This window comes from Hyperolius riggenbachi, chromosome 5 (assembly GCF_040937935.1).
Source record: "Hyperolius riggenbachi isolate aHypRig1 chromosome 5, aHypRig1.pri, whole genome shotgun sequence".
Taxonomy (NCBI): Eukaryota; Metazoa; Chordata; class Amphibia; order Anura; family Hyperoliidae; genus Hyperolius; species Hyperolius riggenbachi.
In genome coordinates, this window is record NC_090650.1 from 366,800,359 (window position 1) to 366,818,400 (window position 18,042).

An 18,042-nucleotide genomic window follows, 5' to 3' on the forward strand; every position below is an offset into this window, starting at 1 on the left:
CCAGCCCATTGACTAACATTACCTGAGTGGTTTTCCCCCGTTATTTAGAAAGTGTTCTAAATCCTAGGTTCTCAACGTGTGGTACGCGTACCCCAGGGGGTACTTCTGATGGTTCCAGGGGGTACTCGGGCTTGATATACTTAACCAAGAATAACAAATGTAGAGTTTCAGAAAATGATACCTCTTATTTAAACAACACCAAATTACTGTTTTAGCTAATTAAAAGCAATCGTAAATGCTTCAAAATTGTTTAGAACCAATTATCATGTACTATGATTAAACATATATTTGTCAAGGGGTACTTGTGGTAATTTTTACTATGCTAGGGGGTACTTGGTGAGTACAGGGTTTTAAAAGGGGTACATTCCAATGAAATGTTGAGAAACACTGTTCTAAATAACGCTCAGAACCGCTCTTGGTGTGCATCAGCCCTTGGACATGCTCTGGTGGTGTATCGTGCTGTAGTCTGTGTGCTTGCATGTTGTGAATATTCAAAAGACAAGCAGCTTTCTTGCTCCAATTAGGTGCATTTCCTACGGAGCATTAAACTCCACTTAGGGGAACGTAATGTGAAGATGGGACAGCAGTGTTTGAAATGAACCTTGCATTTATCTGTTTTACATCCAGCTGCTCCACCGGGAGAAACTTTTACATAAACTTAAGGAAGAAAATATTCAGCTGACAGAGCGAATCACGCAGCAGTCCCAGGACATTTCCAAGATGAGTGAAGAAAGGAAGAGGCTCGAGCTAAAACTGGCAGTTGTCACCGAGAGACATAAAACTGCACAACAAGAGGTGTGTGTCTGAGTGCGTCTCTATGAATGCCGACCACTACCTCCTCTTGTCATTTACATGTTCAGAGAATATAACAAGGCATGTCATTTGCTTTACTGTAACCTCTACTCTCCGCAAATGACAAGCAAGCATGCATCATTACTTTTAAATGTAATGTAACTTGCTCTTTCATACTATTTTTCTCCTCTTTTTTTTTGCTAGACTAAAAACAATATAAAAATAACATAGAACATAAAAACATTGTGTAGACATTGGGGGACATGTATCAAGACTGCCTGAGACAAAATATTGGTCCTTTTTTTTGAAATCCATGCAGAACAGTCTCAGACATCTTAACCTCCCTGGCGGTAATCCTGAGCTACATTCGGGCTAGCCGCCGGGAGCTCTATGCAGAGTGTTGCGCGCAGTGAAAGCTTTTGCTCACCTCCTGCGGGATCCAGGTGCCAGTAGCCGTTCACCTTCCTGTCCTCTGAGGCTATGAATCACTCTGGTGAGATCGCCATCATTAATCTCACCAAAGTGTTACAGCGCCACCCGGAGGACGGAGGTAAAATTGCAGCATTGGAGCCTCAGATTTTCTTTCCCTTTTATCTTTCTCATCTCTCACACCCACTCCTTTTCTGAGTGAGGAATTCAGTAGAGGGAGGGGCACATCTCAGATCATGACTAGCTTTTAAGCTGCACAATCTGTAGAAGTGCTGTTAATAGCAGTAGAGTGTTGTACCGTGTTAACCATCAGTATACATCCTGCAGCATGTATGCATGCCTTGATCAGCGGATTGAGGGTGTTTACTGTTGCCCTGGATGTGTGCGTGTTGCTCGGTTAGAGGCGGAAGTCGCAGAGCTAAATAAGCATCTCGCAACACTGAGACGCATACACAACATGGAGATGAGCTTGGATCTCACGATCCAGACACTTGATGGAACCCTTGAAGATGAGGTGGGTGGAGTAAAGCCGGAGCAAGAAGCAGAGGTAGCCGCTAGTTGGGTCACAGTTAGAAGGGGTAGGGGAAAAAGTGGCAGGGAGGCTAGTCCCGAGTTGTCCCTCACTAATAAGTATGCTTGTTTGCGTAATATTGGTGAGGACGACTCTGGAGTAGCAATGCTGCAGCAGGATGTGCTCCTTAGCAACCAAGGGGCAGACTGCTGTAACGAGAAAGGGAATAGGAGTGCAGCTAAGGCTAGACAGGTACTGGTGGTAGGGGATTCAATTATTAGGCGCACAGACAGGGTAATCTGTCGAAGAAACCGTGAATGCCGTACAGTCTGTTGCCTCCCGGGTGCTCGGGTTCGGCATATAGCGGAAAGAATTGACAGATTATTGGGTGGGGCTGGGGAAGACCCGGCTGTCATGGTACACATTGGCACCAATGACAAAGTTAGTGGGAGATGGAAGGTCCTCAAAAATGATTTTCAGGTACTTGGAGATAAACTTAAAGCAAGGACCTCCAAGGTGGTGTTCTCTGAAATACTGCCAGTGCCACGTGCTACATCTGAGAGACAGAGGGAGCTTAGGGAGTTAAATAAGTGGCTGAGAAATTGGTGTAGGAAGGAAGGGTTTGGGTTCCTGGAGAACTGGGCAGACTTTGCAGTCGGCTACAGGTTCTACAGCAGGGACGGGCTGCACCTTAATGGGGAGGGTGCAGCTGCATTGGGGGAGAAGATGGCTAAACGGTTGGAGGAGATTTTAAACTAGGATCTGGGGGGAGGCGGGAGGATAAAGTCTCAACATATAGACAAGATAAGGTAAAAAGACAGTGGGAGCCTAACATTATGGGGGGTGGAGAGGGGGGTGGGAACAGTGTAAAGATTAAGGAGGTTGGTAAAACTTCAAGTAGCCCATTTCAGGTAAACAAAATTGGTAAATGTGGTGGTAAAAATATAAAGTGCATGATAACCAATGCTCGGAGCCTTGCAAATAAAATAGATGAACTAGAGTTCATTCTGAATGACAAAGGCTATGACATTGTGGGAATAACCGAGACATGGATGGATGAAAGTCATGACTGGATAGCCAATTTAAAAGGATACAATGTGTTCAGGAGGGATAGAACAGGGAAAAAAGGTGGAGGGGTTTGTCTCTTTGTTAAGAATTCTTTTACAGCTGTCCTCAACGATGAGATGGAGGAAGATTGCGAAGATGTGGAGTCCGTTTGGGTAAATATTCATGGTGGAAATAAAAGTTGCCAATTGCTTATTGGGGTATGCTACAGACCACCTCATATTAATGAAGCTGCAGAACTGCAATTACTACAGCAAATTGAAAAAGCGGCAAGTAAAAATGAGGTCATAGTTATGGGCGACTTCAACTTTCCAGACATTGACTGGGGTATTGAGGCTACCCATTCTGGTAAAAGCAGCAGATTTCTGGCAGCACTACAGGACAATTACTTGACTCAAATGGTAACGGAACCAACTAGGGGGAATGCGTTACTGGATCTGATCATTTCGAATAGACCAGATAATGTATCAAATGTGCAGGTTCAAGAACATTTGGGAAATAGTGATCACAACATGATAACGTTTGATCTGGTGACTGATAGGCCACGGGGCAGCGGGACCACTAAAACTATGAATTTTAGAAAAGCAAAGTTCAATCAAATTAGGCAGGCACTAAGTTTGGTGAACTGGGATAATGTACTACAAGGGGAGGACACTGAAGGGAAATGGCAAGCTTTTAAACGTATTCTCAATCAATATTGTAGTATGTATATCCCATATGGAAACAAAATGTCTAGGAATAAAAAAAGGCCTCTATGGATGAATAGAAAGGTTAGAGATAAAATGAAGAGGAAAAAGAATGCCTATAAGGTCCTAAAACAGGAGGGGTCCGAGGCTGCACTCAGCAATTACAAGGAGTGCAATAAAAATTGTAAAAAAGAAATTAGGCTAGCAAAGATCGAAGCTGAAAATCAAATCGCTAGGGATATCAAATCTAACCCAAAAAAGTTTTACAAGTACATCAACTCTAAAAAAAGAAAGGTTGACTGTATAGGACTCCTAAAGGATGAAGGTGGAAACTCAATGGTGGATGACCAAGGTAAGGCAGAGTTATTAAATGCTTTCTTTGCTTCTGTCTTTACAAAGGAAACAGCACTGTTGCAAATTACAGAGGCGGAAGAGTCTCAATCTTCTAACTGTAATATTAAATACTTAACGCAGGAAGAAGTAAAGGCAAGACTAAATAAATTAAAAATAGACAAGGCACCTGGCCCGGATGGCATGCATCCTCGGGTCCTAAGGGAATTAAGTTCAGTTATAGATAAACCCCTTTATCTTATCTTTTGTGACTCTCTTGCAACTGGCAGAGTCCCAGTGGATTGGCGTACAGCCCACGTTTTCCCATTATTTAAGAAGGGCAAAAAATCAGATCCAGGAAATTATAGACCTGTAAGCTTAACATCAGTTGTATGCAAACTATTTGAGGGGTTACTAAGAGATACTATACATGACTTCATAGTAGAAAATAATCTTATTTCTCAGCATCAACATGGGTTTACTAAAGACAGGTCCTGTTTGACTAACATGCTCAGCTTTTATGAGGTAGTGAATGCTAATATGGATATTGGGAATGCTGTAGATGTGATATACTTAGACTTTGCTAAGGCCTTCGACACTGTTCCCCACAAAAGTCTGGTGCAAAAGATGAGGATGCAAGGACTGGGGAAGAGTCTGTGTGCTTGGATAGGGAACTGGCTAATGGACAGAAAACAAAGAGTTGTGGTCAATGGATCATACTCAAAATGGGAGACTGTTAGCAGTGGGGTCCCACAGGGGTCTGTACTGGGTCCAGTGCTCTTCAATTTATTTATTAATGACCTAGTAGATGCAGTAGTGAGCAATGTTGCTATTTTTGCAGATGATACAAAATTGTGCAGAATCATCAACTCTAAGGAAGATAGTGTTATATTGCAACAGGATCTGGATAGGATGGCTATATGGGCACATACATGGCAGATGAAATTCAATGTTGACAAATGTAAAGTCATGCATTTTGGTCGTACCAATGGTCTAACACCATACAAAATAAATGGGATACAGTTGGGGACATCAAACTTGGAGAAGGACTTAGGAGTACTCATCGACAACAAGTTAAATAATCGTACTCAATGCCAAGCCGCTGCAGCTAAAGCTAACAAAATTTTGGGATGCATTAAAAGGGAAATAAAAACTCGAGATGCTAGCATAATATTGCCCCTGTTTAACTCTCTAGTAAGGCCACATCTGGAATATGGAATTCAGTTCTGGGCACCACATTACAAAAAAGATATTGCAGTTCTAGAGCAGGTGCAGAGACGAGCAACAAAATTGATACGTGGGATGGAAGGTCTCACTTACCAAGAAAGGTTAGATAAACTGGGTTTATTTAGTCTAGAGAAAAGACGCCTTAGAGGAGATCTAATTAACATGTATAAATACATCAGAGGGCAATATAATAGCTTGGCGGATGAGCTTTTTGTCCCTAGGCCTTCTCAAAGGACTAGAGGACATGATCTGCGCATGGAGGAAAAACGTTTTAGCCATTTATTTAGGAAAGGGTTCTTTACAGTAAGAGTGATTAAGATGTGGAATGCATTGCCACAGGAAGTCGTTATGGCAAACTCTATACCTGCATTTAAAGGGGGCTTAGATGCTTTCCTTGCGTTGAATGACATCCATGGCTACAATTACTAGGTAATGCCAATGATGTTGATCCAGGGATTTTATCTGATTGCCATCTGGAGTCGGGAAGGAATTTTTACCTTGTAAGGGTTTTTTCGCCTTCCTCTGGATCAACAGGGATATGTGAGGGAGCAGGCTGGTGTTGTACTTTGTACTGGTTGAACTCGATGGACGTATGTCTTTTTTCAACCAAAGTAACTATGTAACTATGTAAGTAAAAGCAAGATGTTTTGAGTCAGGATAATACCATTTAAGTTAGCCAATAAATGGTATCACCCTAACTCAAAACTTTTAATCAGCGCCAGTTGAGGGATTTGCTCTTAACTGTAGTGAAGTTCTAGAAATTCACACTAAACTGCCGCTATTAACTAAGGATTAATTAAGAATTTTCTTATTATCATGCAGAATAGTCATTCCTCCCATCTGCCCCCCCTCCCCCCCCCCCCCCCATGACTAATTGTCTCGCCTTTCTGCTGCACCCATTCTTTGTTGTATGTTAATAAAGTTATCCATACAGTTGAACACCGCACTTCCCCACAGCTTCAATGAGGTGCGTGGTCAGTCCGCCAAAGCATCAAGCTAGATTTTCCACAAGGACCAGCACACTCAGATGGTCACATTTTCTTTATTAGAAAAACATTTCTTCGGAATCCAATATAATAAAATTGTGACAAATCCAGGGAAAATTTCATCAATTAAATAACCAACATAGATTATTAAAGTCCTTCAAATGCAAAAAGTCCAGCTCAAATGGGGTTGATAGAGCATCAGAAAAGTTAAAAAAGAAGTTGGATTAAAGCCTTGGACTGATTATTGTTCTACTTGTGTTTGTGTTTGTGTTGGTTATATACGGGAGTTCTGGTTTCCAGCATTCCAAAAATATACAAGTAGGCTCCTGGTCGTGGTGGGCTATCTGTTTATTTGCATGGGATGCTATAGAGAGCCATGCTGAAACAATATCAGTGCCAAAGAACTAGCACCAGATCTTTGCCACCATAGCAGTATAATACCATCCGTCTTAATTTTGGTGCTAGATGGCCTCAGTGCAGACTTCAAGGGACCATGGTGCTGGGAATATGGATGGATGACTTCATTAGGTGACTATTATGGGGCTTTTTTTTTACTATTGGCTTTTGGCAGATTGAAGTTGGGTGTTGGCAGGACTGTGATAACATAGTGGAAATAGGTTTTACTTTGGGTATGGGGATTATGTCAAAGAGGACTAATTACATGGTGGGGAATGTTTTCAGGGAGAATTGACATTAGTAAGGGATTGCAAAGAAATACTGGCAAATATTTTATTTATTGGTGGGGGAAGGGGGGGGGGGGTGTAGTACTCCAAGAGAGAATAGTATTTTATGGTGGAGAACAACTGGGAGGCGACACTAAATTGCAGTACAGAGATTAACAGTGCTAAAACTACTATGATAGTGGGCATTGGAATGTGAAGCAGTTTATGCAAGGTAAATTGCTTTAAGTGGACCTGAACTAAGAACTTCCTCTCGGCTCTAAAGGTGCCCATGCATCAGGAGATTATGGGCAGATATGAAAAAGAGACAAATTTATCTCTAAGGGAATCTGATTAGAGATACATTTGTCTGTTCGTGGAAGCTGCCCATATACTACAGGCCGATTTAAGCATGACATCTTAACCTCCTGAGCGTTACGCCGCTCAGGAGGTTGTGTTACTTTTTGCCCGATTTTTGTAATAAATGGCTATAAACCCTCTAGCTAGCACTAGGCTAGCTAGAAGAAGTCTCCGGCACCCCCCGATCACCGCCGCTCCCCTGTTTATACTTTACCCAGCCTGGATCCAGTGATCAGCACAGCCTCCCTGGACAGGACAACTCCGGTCTTCACTATGGGGAGGATCGCAGATGACGTCATGACGTTGCCGACATCATGCGCAAACCCGATCCTCCCCATAGAGAAACCGGAGCTGTGCCGGGAGGCTGCGCGATCGCTGGATCCAGGGGGGGGGGGGGGGGGTAATGTATAAACGGGGGGATCACGGGGGATCGGACACTCTTACTAGCTAGGCTAGTGCTAGCTAGCGGATTTACAGACATTTGGCACATTTATTTCATTATGGGTGTCTCCTGGGGCCACAGAGCGGTATGCCCGACACGGGCATACCGCTAAGGAGGTTAAAGAGAATCAATCGGCTGTGCCTGCTGCGTCCGCCCCACCGCTGCCCCCCAATGTATAAATGTGCCGCCCCATATGCGTGTGTGCATTATACATTGCCTGTCCTGTGTCAGCCTTAAACACGATGTCCGTAATCTCCGGCTGGCTCTCCGTACACGCCAGTGGCGCATAGCTCCTGATGTCAGACGCGATGCGCAAGTGGCGTGTACAGAGGCCGCCAGGAGGTTACAGACACCGCGCGGAGGCTGACACGGGACAGGTAATGTATAATGCACACATTTATACATTACGCCGGCAGCGGCGGGGGTTTTGTCTTTTCGACGCTCATTCTGAAATCGGCCGTCACATACCCGAGCAACCAACTTTGGCCCGACATCTTGCACCAGGCGTGATTGACTAATGCAATATTTCGGCCCGAAATCTGTCATATCGTCGATTGGGCCTGCACTTGGCGGCATCGATTTTCAACCAATTCGATAATAATCTAATTGGGTGGATGATCCTCCTCCAAAGTCGCCTGATGTATGGGCACCTTAAAAGATAAGCAACAGCATAATAACCTTTAAAGAAAAAACATTTCTTTGTTACAGCTGATCAAATCCTGAAATAAATCTGCATTGTGCCTACTTACTGCTTTCATGGAAGCAGACATAGGGTTAACATCCTATATTTACAAATTAGCTGCTCTGCTAAGGCAGCCAGATGACACAGCTGAGAGATCAAATGACACTGGTGCTTAGTCTCAGATGAGGTGGAATTAGACAGGCTAAACTCTATAAATACATACAGGGTGCATCTCTCTGTGTTTTCCTTCTGTCCTGTGCAAGAGTTCAGCTCCACTTTAATGTACTATGTGGTGTAATATGCTAGTGCTATTTAAATAAAGGAAATACAAATGTTAAAACCTTTTAATTAAAATATTTAAGTATTTAAAATTATAAAGGAGACTGTAGGTTAAAGTCACAACCATTCAGAAACCGTTTAAGCAATCTTAACCATCTCTTGCTAAGTATGGGAACTTTGTCTTTTAAAGTGTTGGTTTGTAAATAGCTGATTTATTATTTAAGTCCATGTGAGCTTTGGGGGTGCTTTTCATGAGAGGGGCCATTGGGATATCTCTAGATCAATGCGTTCGGCCCCTTAATGTACATATACTGCCATCCTCCAGAGGGGTTAAGTGTGACTGGTTTAGCTCCAGCGGCACTTTTATATAAAATCCCGTTTGTAGACCTATAACTCAGTAATGGCCTTTGTGTGCAATATCTAAAGAAACATATGTTGAAAGGAACCAGCGAGAGAAAGAAATGGCACACAAAGGTTGAGCGCACAATGCCTTGCCTTGCTCAAGTTAGTTTTGAATGAAGTTAGTTATTCATTCCGGTGTCTTAACTCTCGCTCATTGTCCATCTGGGTTTCATTTTGATATTTTCTTTTTTTTGTAGGTTAATAACAGAGATCAAATCATTTTACAACTTAAAACAGACTTGAAAACATCACAGGAGAAATATTTTGGCTCTCAGGAAGAAGTAAGTATTTTGAGACTTTAGACTGAAATGTCTGTTCACAGATAATTCTTCAGTATCCCGAGCTGTTGGTACGATGAAAATATTCAGCCACTTACCTTCTATTTCATGCTTGCTCTGTGCACTTACGCAGTGGATCGTTCTCCAGATGTGGTCATTTAGACACAAAAATACATTTTGGGCAGGAGGAGAACAATTAGGTCATGAGGAGAACTACATTAGCTTCACTACCCCGATGGGTAGAGAGAATAGAGGCTCGCACAGTATCGTTTTAGCATAAAGGGCAACTTAAAGAAAATCAGTTACATACGAACAATTGTGATAATCTAACTCTCCACGCCGGAAATTCTTTTTTTGTTAACAGTGAACATTGTCTTCCTGGGATGGGGGGTTTGTTAAAATAGTTAAAGAGGAACTGTAACAACATATACCCACTTATACGTGTAAATGTTTCAGCATCAGTAACCCTATAGCTATATATTGCTGTATATTGGTATGTAGGCACGCCCTCCCACTGTGACTAAGCAAAGGATGTTTATTATGTGGAATTCCCTTTTCAGAGCATTCTGGGAGACCAGATATTTTTTTTTCTACTGGCTTTAGAACTATCAGTGAATGAACATTCTGCAGAGATGACCTGCCAGACAGTAAATCAGGGAGAGGAAATCTTTGAGCTAACACTGAGGAAATGATTTATAAATGAATACAGTAAAAAATAGGCAATTGTATTTATTATGTTATTTTGATAACAGTCCCTCTTTAAAGAAAACTTGTAACAAAAAAAGTGCCCATGGGTGGTACTCGCCTCGGGAGGGGGAAGCCTCTGGATCATATCGAGGCTTCCCCTGTCCTCCTCCGTACCACGGTCAGATTCAACTTGACAGGCATCTGACAGAAATGTATCTGATGGTCAAATCTGCTGCAAATCTACAAGTGTATGGTCACCTGCTCTGATGTTCCTTGAATGCATATTTACAATCACTGAAGATAACTGATAATATTGTTGGCTGTAGGACAAATTATCAGATTAATTTCTAATAAAGTAATAAATGAGAGAAAGTTCTCTGCTTCCCTCCCTGGACACAGCAGAAATACAGCTTATTATGCTGGGAATACACGGTTCGTTTCTGCCGTGCATTTCTGCTCGATCGTTTTTGCCTCTCGATTTTTATCTTCCTCTCGTTTTTCTTATCTTTTTCTATTCACTTCTATCAGAAATCGAGAGGCAAAAGAATCGGAAGTGAGATCAGACATGTCGGAAATTATCTATCGAGCCATCTAATCAACTACAAAACAAACTGTGTATTCCCAGCATTACACTTCCAACACTATCTAATAATTCTGGTCAGCAAAGGCAAGCTTATCAATTAGCAGCTAAATTAGGTAAAAACTTGGTTCTTAACCTTTCTTGAACCTTTAAAAACAGTCAGATGGTTTTAGCTGTTAATTTTGTGCAGTGGTTAATGCTTTAGACCAATTTGTGTATTATACCACTTTAATTGTTCTTGTTTTTTCTACTTACTGTAGAAGTGTTAGACTGCAAGGATCCTACACGTTTGTCTATGTCCTGCCTGACAACAGGATTTCTTCCTGGTATTTTTGATAGCACCTCTGTTTTATTACATATTAATTGGTATCTCTGCTCACAAAAGCCTGGTGTCAAAAGGAGTGTCAGATGCTGGTGATGCCTTGTTAGGAATTTGCAGGGAGCAAGATGGCATCTCCATTGTCAGAGACAATACATTTTGCAGCCTTGGCCAGCTAAGTTACATAGCAGTTTGCATTGTTATTTAGGTATGTAGAATATGGCAAAGATGAGATCAAATGAAGGAATGATTAGTTCAGGTGCTTTTTAAGTTATATTTCCCACCATGTGCCATTTGTAAAAACGCAAAACATCTTTTGTTATTCAACTGTTTACAGAACAATGATGTATGATCCACCTACGCCTGCATTGTTTTACATTTTCAGATATTACCCGCTTCCAGAAGCCAATTTCAGTACTGAGCAGGGTTATTTTGAAAACTAGTGTTACAAACACTTTAAGCTGCGTGCAGAAACTGTTATGAAATTAACATACTGCATTCTTTGGACTATAAGACTCACTTTTTCTCCCCAAAAGTGGGGAAGAAAGTCACTGCGTCTTATAGTCCCAATGCAGGGAGTTCTTGACTTGTGAATGCCTGCCAATACGAATCTCCAACCCGCCACAATGTCGGGGACTCCCTGTACTGTGCCCATGCAAGAGGAGGACACAGGGACAAATGGAGGACACGGGGACACAAAGCGGCATAGAGGACACAAGGAGGACAGAGGGAGACAAGAGAGGTACAAGGGGGCATGAGGTACAATGGAGACATAATCCACAAGATGCCCGTTCACCATGGATGTACCAGGTTAAGTATATATTTTTTTCCCTAGGTCCTCTAAACCTAGGTGCGTCTTATGGTCAGGAGCGTCTTATAGTACAAAAATACAGTAATTAATAAAACTGATTTTTTTTTTCAATATTACTATATAAATTATTTAGTCAGTGTTTGCCCATTATACAATCTTTTCTCTTCCTGATTTACTTTCTGAAATTTATGGGCAACATCTTTACTGTTGGTAAGTTGATCTGTTTTTGAGAATTTTGAAGCCAATATAAAATATACCTGGTCTCCCAGAATGCTCTGGGGGGTGGAGAGTTCTGCATATCTAATCAGCCTAGGTGAAGCATCACTGGGAGGGCGGGGTTACATGCAATATACAGCAATTTATAGATATAGGAAGTGTTTCTAATGCCGAAACCAGGATAATTCACATTAAAGGTGGGTAACCTGAATAATTTACTGCCTTCTACTATATGATGTTGCAGCCTCTTTAAAGTGGTCTTTCTACTCAACATTTCTTCTTTGTTCTTAAAAGATTTTTTTCAGCCTTAAAGAAAACCTGTAATAAACGTGAAAAAAAAAGTTTCACTAACTTGGGGCTTCTGCCAACCCCCTGCATCCGCCCTGTGCCAGCACTGTCCTGGAAAGCCTCTGTTTCACTTTCGCCACCTTTGAAATGAGTTGCGCACCTCTTCATTCGCGCTTCCGTCACTGGGAGCATCCTGCACAGGCTCAGTGCGGGGAAAAGTTGTTACAGGTTTCTTTTAAACCTGCTACAAAAAAGGAAAAAAATAACATGTAGCAGGGCAGCATTCAAACAGTTAAACACAGCACTTTGTTCTGCAGTGGAAAGCTCCTTCAGTTTGTGATCCGGTCCAAAGAGGTGACAACATTGTTGATACATTCCTATCTATGCTGAAAACAAGCTCTCACTGCCTCAAGCATGCGCACAGTTCAGAAGAGTTTACTATAGGATTTTAAATATAATATAAGCAGCTATGAATAACATGCAATGGCAGCTTTCAGAGCACATAGACTATACTTTGGTAACTTGTAATTTGTAAATGGACAATATTACTTGTGCACAAAGGCAAATATGGTAACTAAACGGGTAATAAAAAGTAGGAGAACACATTTGTATTGAATGTTATGTCAGAGTTTTATCCCACTTTAACGTTCTTGCCTTTCAGTGCTAACATATCAAGTTCGCTTTCCACCAGGGTGACAACTACCTGGATTTTGTATGACTTGTGCATGTCTTTGAAGATTTCCTCCAACAGACCAAAACTGTATTGAAAAGCTAATTGGCTTCTATTATGAAACTGGCCCTGAAGTCCGTTCATATAACTGTGGCAGAGACATTAGGGATTGATTTCAGTGGTGCATGTTCTTAGAGTTCAGCAATATTTTTCGTCAAAATAATGAAATTAATTAAATCTATCAGTAAACGAAAGGCAGAAGAAGAAGCATCACCAAACAATACAGGTTGACTGACAAGATGCTGTCAAGGTAAAAGTACTATTTTTTTTTTTTTTTTTAAATGCTCTATGTTTTGGGGGATTCCATTCAGTCACTGATGACCCCTGTTTTGGCCATCACACAAAGCCGAACAATAAATTATTTTCAATTCAAAGGAGGAAGTTGGAGAATACATAAGTCAGCCGGTTTAATTCAGTGAAAGGCAGAGCTTGACCTTGTTGCATAGTAACAATCCAAATGATGAATATGTGCTGTCACAATGGGACGCTGCAGCTTATTATTGGAAATGTTCTATTAAATTAATGAAAATTATACAATGCGGATTTTTTCTCTTGTTTGGATGTTATAACACTGCATATTGCATCAACGGCAGTAATATTCACCGGAAAGACGCCGGGAATCTATGTCCTGTCTTCCAGCCAAATACAATCGGTGTTCATGGATCCAGAATTATTTCTGTACTTTGTCATAGGATTATTTTAGCCCAGCCATGGTTATACTGTAACACTTCTTTTTTTTATGGCAAAATTAAGGCTACAGTCAATAAAAACGTGGTTTAAAGCAAGAGGCTTTATCTGAATATATGTATTTTTCTTAGCTGGGAATTAGTGCACTGCTTGTGAATGCAAGTTAATTTTACTGTGCCCCTCCCCAGTGGAACAATAGGACACTTTAGGGTTACTCATGCAGATGTCATTGCCCTCGTGTGAGCTTTGCCCTAGTCACCCTACAGTGAATGGAGCTCAAATGGACCTTGAAATAGAAATTGCTGAGCTCTGTTGTAAAGTGCCCTCTGTACACACAGGCCTCTAGTTCAAACCCTGTTCACCTGTGTAAGGGCAATTTGCATTCATCTTGGCAAAGTTGATCTGGTCATAGGATTCCACTGTGACCTCCGCTACAGGGCCAGCTCGGCAATATGGGAGGCCTGAGGCATGTATAAAATGTGTGGCCTAATGCAAAATGTTATGAACTGCGTGCTGTTGTCTTCTGGCTTCAGTCAAGAGTAGAACGCTGAGCCCTATGCCATTGCACATGGAATGCCAGTTTTTAATTTAATACAGGCATACCAAGCTCAACTTTATTATATCTCAGTGGTGTCATTGGAGAGGTAGGCCACTCTATTTAATCTTGTTTTCAACATAACTTTATTTAACCTGTGCGCCTCTTCACCCTTATTGTGCCAGCTACACCTCCCCTTTTCTAGGGAATGGGGGGGGGGGTGATTGTTGTAGCACAGGGTCTCAGCTATCTCCATTAGCACTTTCTCCAAGAGTGCAACCAATCCTTATCCAGCTATACCTGGAATGCCCGAATAGAGACTAGTCATAGTTCCCCATCTGCTTCATGTGTTTGTTTGCCCTTTGCTGCAACCCACCTTTGTGAGTATATTTCTATTCTTGTTCATTTCTCCTAGTGTAGTGACATATTGCACTATTGTTGTCTCTGTGTTTTTTTCCAAAGTGTTAACTCACTTCACTCTCTCTTCATTATCCTTCAGGTATAAGGATAAGCCTGGTTTTGTTGCCAGATATCTGTCACGATCGCTTCTGCAGCGTTTACTGCTGGCTGCAGTGGTATTGCAACCCAAGCAGTTCTGATGTCATTACATGCATTTGCTTGCATAGTTTGGTTTGCACTCAAACTAGTTGCTGATTCCATCTGCAGTGGCTCTGCAGTTCTGGCCAGCTCAGGATTGAATAATTACCATTCACCTGTGTGGGAATCTGCATGTCTGCTCCCATTGGATGACCTCAGTATAAAGATCTGCTTCCTGCAGGGCTCCTCGGGCTATCATAGTTTCAGATCAGTCTGTTACTCTGTTCTGGCCCCCCTCGTTCCTAGATCTCGTGTGGACTGCACTGACTCCTGCAAAGGGGTCAGTGAGTCCTTCTAAGTCCCGTTCTGTTTATTCAGTATTTGTTACTTGCTAGTCTTGCATCATATATCGGTTGATTGCCAATATATACGCATACTAGCGTGTTTATTTTCCTTGTATTTGTGTTACGTTAATACATCAGTGTCGCTGATATATACGTACACGAACTGTTTATATCCTGTGTTCAGTCAGTCAGGTTTTGGTAGGTTGCGCGTATCGTGATCACCCGTGCTTAGCTTGTCAGTCCTGTTCCTGTTGCCTTGCGTGGATTGCGCTCGCTTCTGCGTAGAAGTAGCGAATCCTTCCTAGTCCTGCTCCAGTTCTTAGTTAGTGTTCCTTGCTTATGTCATATATCGGTTTATCGCCTATATATACATATGTCAGTTAGTCGTTGTAGTTCATTGATAGCTGTAATCGTAATACCCTAGGAAATCTTACCTATTGCATATTTCTATGTACTACGTCTGCCTTCTTTGACTCTATTTCCCAACTATTCTGTCCTGTCCTTGTGAGGCATGCCACCGCTGCAATCGCATTGGCTGCCTCATTCCAGTCTGTCTTGTTATGGACGTTTGCTGTCACTTAAGCAGTGACTAGTTAGCAAGCGTTCATTCTGTTACCTGTCCTGATCCTCTGAGTTCTGGTTTATGCGCTCAACGCTACCTTGCGCTGAGCTACTATAGTGGAAGGATTGTTTGTGGCTGTTCGGATCTACGCCTGCTCTGTGCGCCACATCTCCTGTTGGAGTCAGTCCTCTCCTCCACTAAACTGGGGATATCCTGGTTCCTTGTGCTAGCGTGTGTACCTCCTTCACGTCAGGATATACACCACGTGCTGACTGTGGAGAATATACCACCAAGCGTAACAATATCTGGGTTTTGTACGATTTGGGCATGGGATATCTGTATGGAAGTGATCAACATCTATCCATCTCTTGAGTTCTACTGCCTCCCTACTGCCCTTCCTCCCTACTGCCCTTCCTCCCTTAGTGTAGCCTAAACATTCATTCCCAATTATACTGGGTGGTGCACAAAAGACCATACATGTAGACATCATCTGGTCCCTCTGCGCCTCTTACTCTCTCCTTGCTGTGTGTCTGCTCTCCAGCTTAATTGACACCCATGTTGCATGAATTTGCTGCCATAGGGGTAACACTCTCATACAGCAGCAAATGCAGGTGACACAAGCTTCAGTTAAGCTGGAGAAGACACACACATCAAGAATAGAGTAAGAGGGGGACGTATCGGCAGGCATCTGCCTGTATACTCTCACTTGTGGAAGGCAGCTAAGCTGGTCTTTCATGCACCACTGTGTAGTTTTGTTGCCCAAAACAATCTGTACAGATTTGTTCAGCCAAGATTGCTCTACAGACACACTGTTTGACTCTCAGCTATGTAATTCTCTATGGAGAAAAGGAGACAAGCAAGTGGCACTACACTGGAAAACAAGCTCTTTTCTGCAAACTCTAAACTACATTGGGCAATGAGATCTGTCCTGATGACCAGCGATGTTGGGGGGCACCTGTACACACACTAGATTTCTAAATGAGATAATAATGAATATTTGTTTTGAGCATTGATCCGTTTCGCGAAAGTGCGAAAATGCATTTGCTGCCCATCTAATAAATGTCAATGGAGAATCATAGTTCTGCTAAAATTTGCATTTTTGGGTTCCCATTTTCATATGTGCAGATAAAAAAAACCTACTTCTTGCATCAATTTGCACATCCCATGCAGATTCCCGTTGATTTTAATTACCAGTGGTAACAAATTCTCTGTTTTTTGCAATAAGTGGGAACCCTGCCTTAAAGTCTACATGTAGCCAAACCCCAACCTTGCAAACTGTCCATTGCCTAATCCTAATAATGTTCCCCTCCGATCTTGACTACACTGCTTCTAGCCCTGTACAGTTCAATGCAATGCAAAACTATATAGCACTTAATCACGAACCAACTCTTGCCACTCCCACACTTGAGAGAAATACTCCCTTTCCTAATCATTGTTTGATCAGTAAGATGATTGAACAGATCAAGAGAGCTTTAATATTCAAGGGTTTTTCATCCATTTAATGTTTGTATCAAATCTAGCATAAAAACCATTCAAAATATTGTATAGTAGGCTGGTACGGTATATAAACGGAACAATTTCTTTAGGTCTCATGAGTGAGGAATGTATAATCCACTTACTCAAGCCAGTGTTCTAGCTAATTGGCACTCAGTATGCAGATGTACTATAAGTGTCAGTTAGCTAGGTTGTTGGCTAAGTGGATTACCTGTACTTATAACTGTCTAGGGATTTCCTTTACTTATTATAAGAAGCTCTGCAAGAATGATGAAGCTTCTAAAATACCAGCGTAAATAAATAAAAGGCATCTAGTTGAAGGATCTAAAAAGACCTAGCCAAGGCTGTCACCTAGCCCTACTCAAAAGCCCTAACCTGACACTAAAACTTCCCAAGACTCCCGCAACAAACTCCTTTAAAGGACAAGTAAAGGGAGAAGAATATAGAGCAGTGATGGCTAACATTGGCACTCCAGCTGTGACAAAACTACAAATCCCATCATGCCTCTGCCTCCCGAGTTATGCTTAGAGCTGTCAGAGTATTGCAATGCCTCATGGGACTTGTAGTTCCACCACAGCTGGAGTGCCAAGGTTAGCCATCACTGATATAGAGGATACCATGGTTTTTTTTCCTTTCAACCTCCTTGCCGGTTATCCCGAGCTGAGCTCAGGGTAACCCGCCGCGGAGGATTGCTCTGGCCCTGCTGGGCCGATTTACATACATTTGTTTTTAAATCATGCAGCAAGCACTTTGCTTGCTGCGTGTTACCTGCGATCGCCGCCGATTCGTCGCTACCTGCCGCGTTAGAGGGCCCCCCCGCCAAGACCCTGTGCCCAGCCTTGCCAATCAGTGCCAGGCAGCGCTGAGGGGTGGATCGGGACTCCCGCTGACGTCATCGCGATCGTCGCCATGGCGACAGGGGAAGCCCTAAAGGAAATCCCATTCAGAACAGGATTTCCTTATGGGCGAGTGCGCCGGCGGCAATCGGAGGGGTGGGAGGGGCGCCGCAGGGAGGGGGGGCATCATGTAGCTAGCGCTAGGCTAGCTACATGATAAAAAAAAAAAGGCCGCGGGAATTAGAACTGCAAGGAAGTTAAACAATTCCTGTTGCCTTGCAGCCCTGC

The 18,042-nt window shown here is 42.4% G+C and overlaps 1 protein-coding gene across 7 annotated transcripts in view; it reads left to right on the top strand.

Moving 5' to 3' along the window:
* The window catches only part of LOC137518990 (polyamine-modulated factor 1-binding protein 1-like), a 539,976-nt gene that overhangs the window by 75,144 nt on the left and 446,790 nt on the right, over window positions 1–18,042 (top strand). For 6 of the 7 annotated variants that reach the window (XM_068237518.1, XM_068237520.1, XM_068237524.1 and 3 more), the window contains 2 exons: window positions 628–795; window positions 9,048–9,131. In XM_068237518.1, coding sequence (XP_068093619.1) covers window positions 628–795; window positions 9,048–9,131 — 252 coding nt within the window. The remainder of the gene's footprint in view (window positions 1–627; window positions 796–9,047; window positions 9,132–18,042) is intronic. The other variant, XM_068237522.1, reaches the window with a different exon arrangement.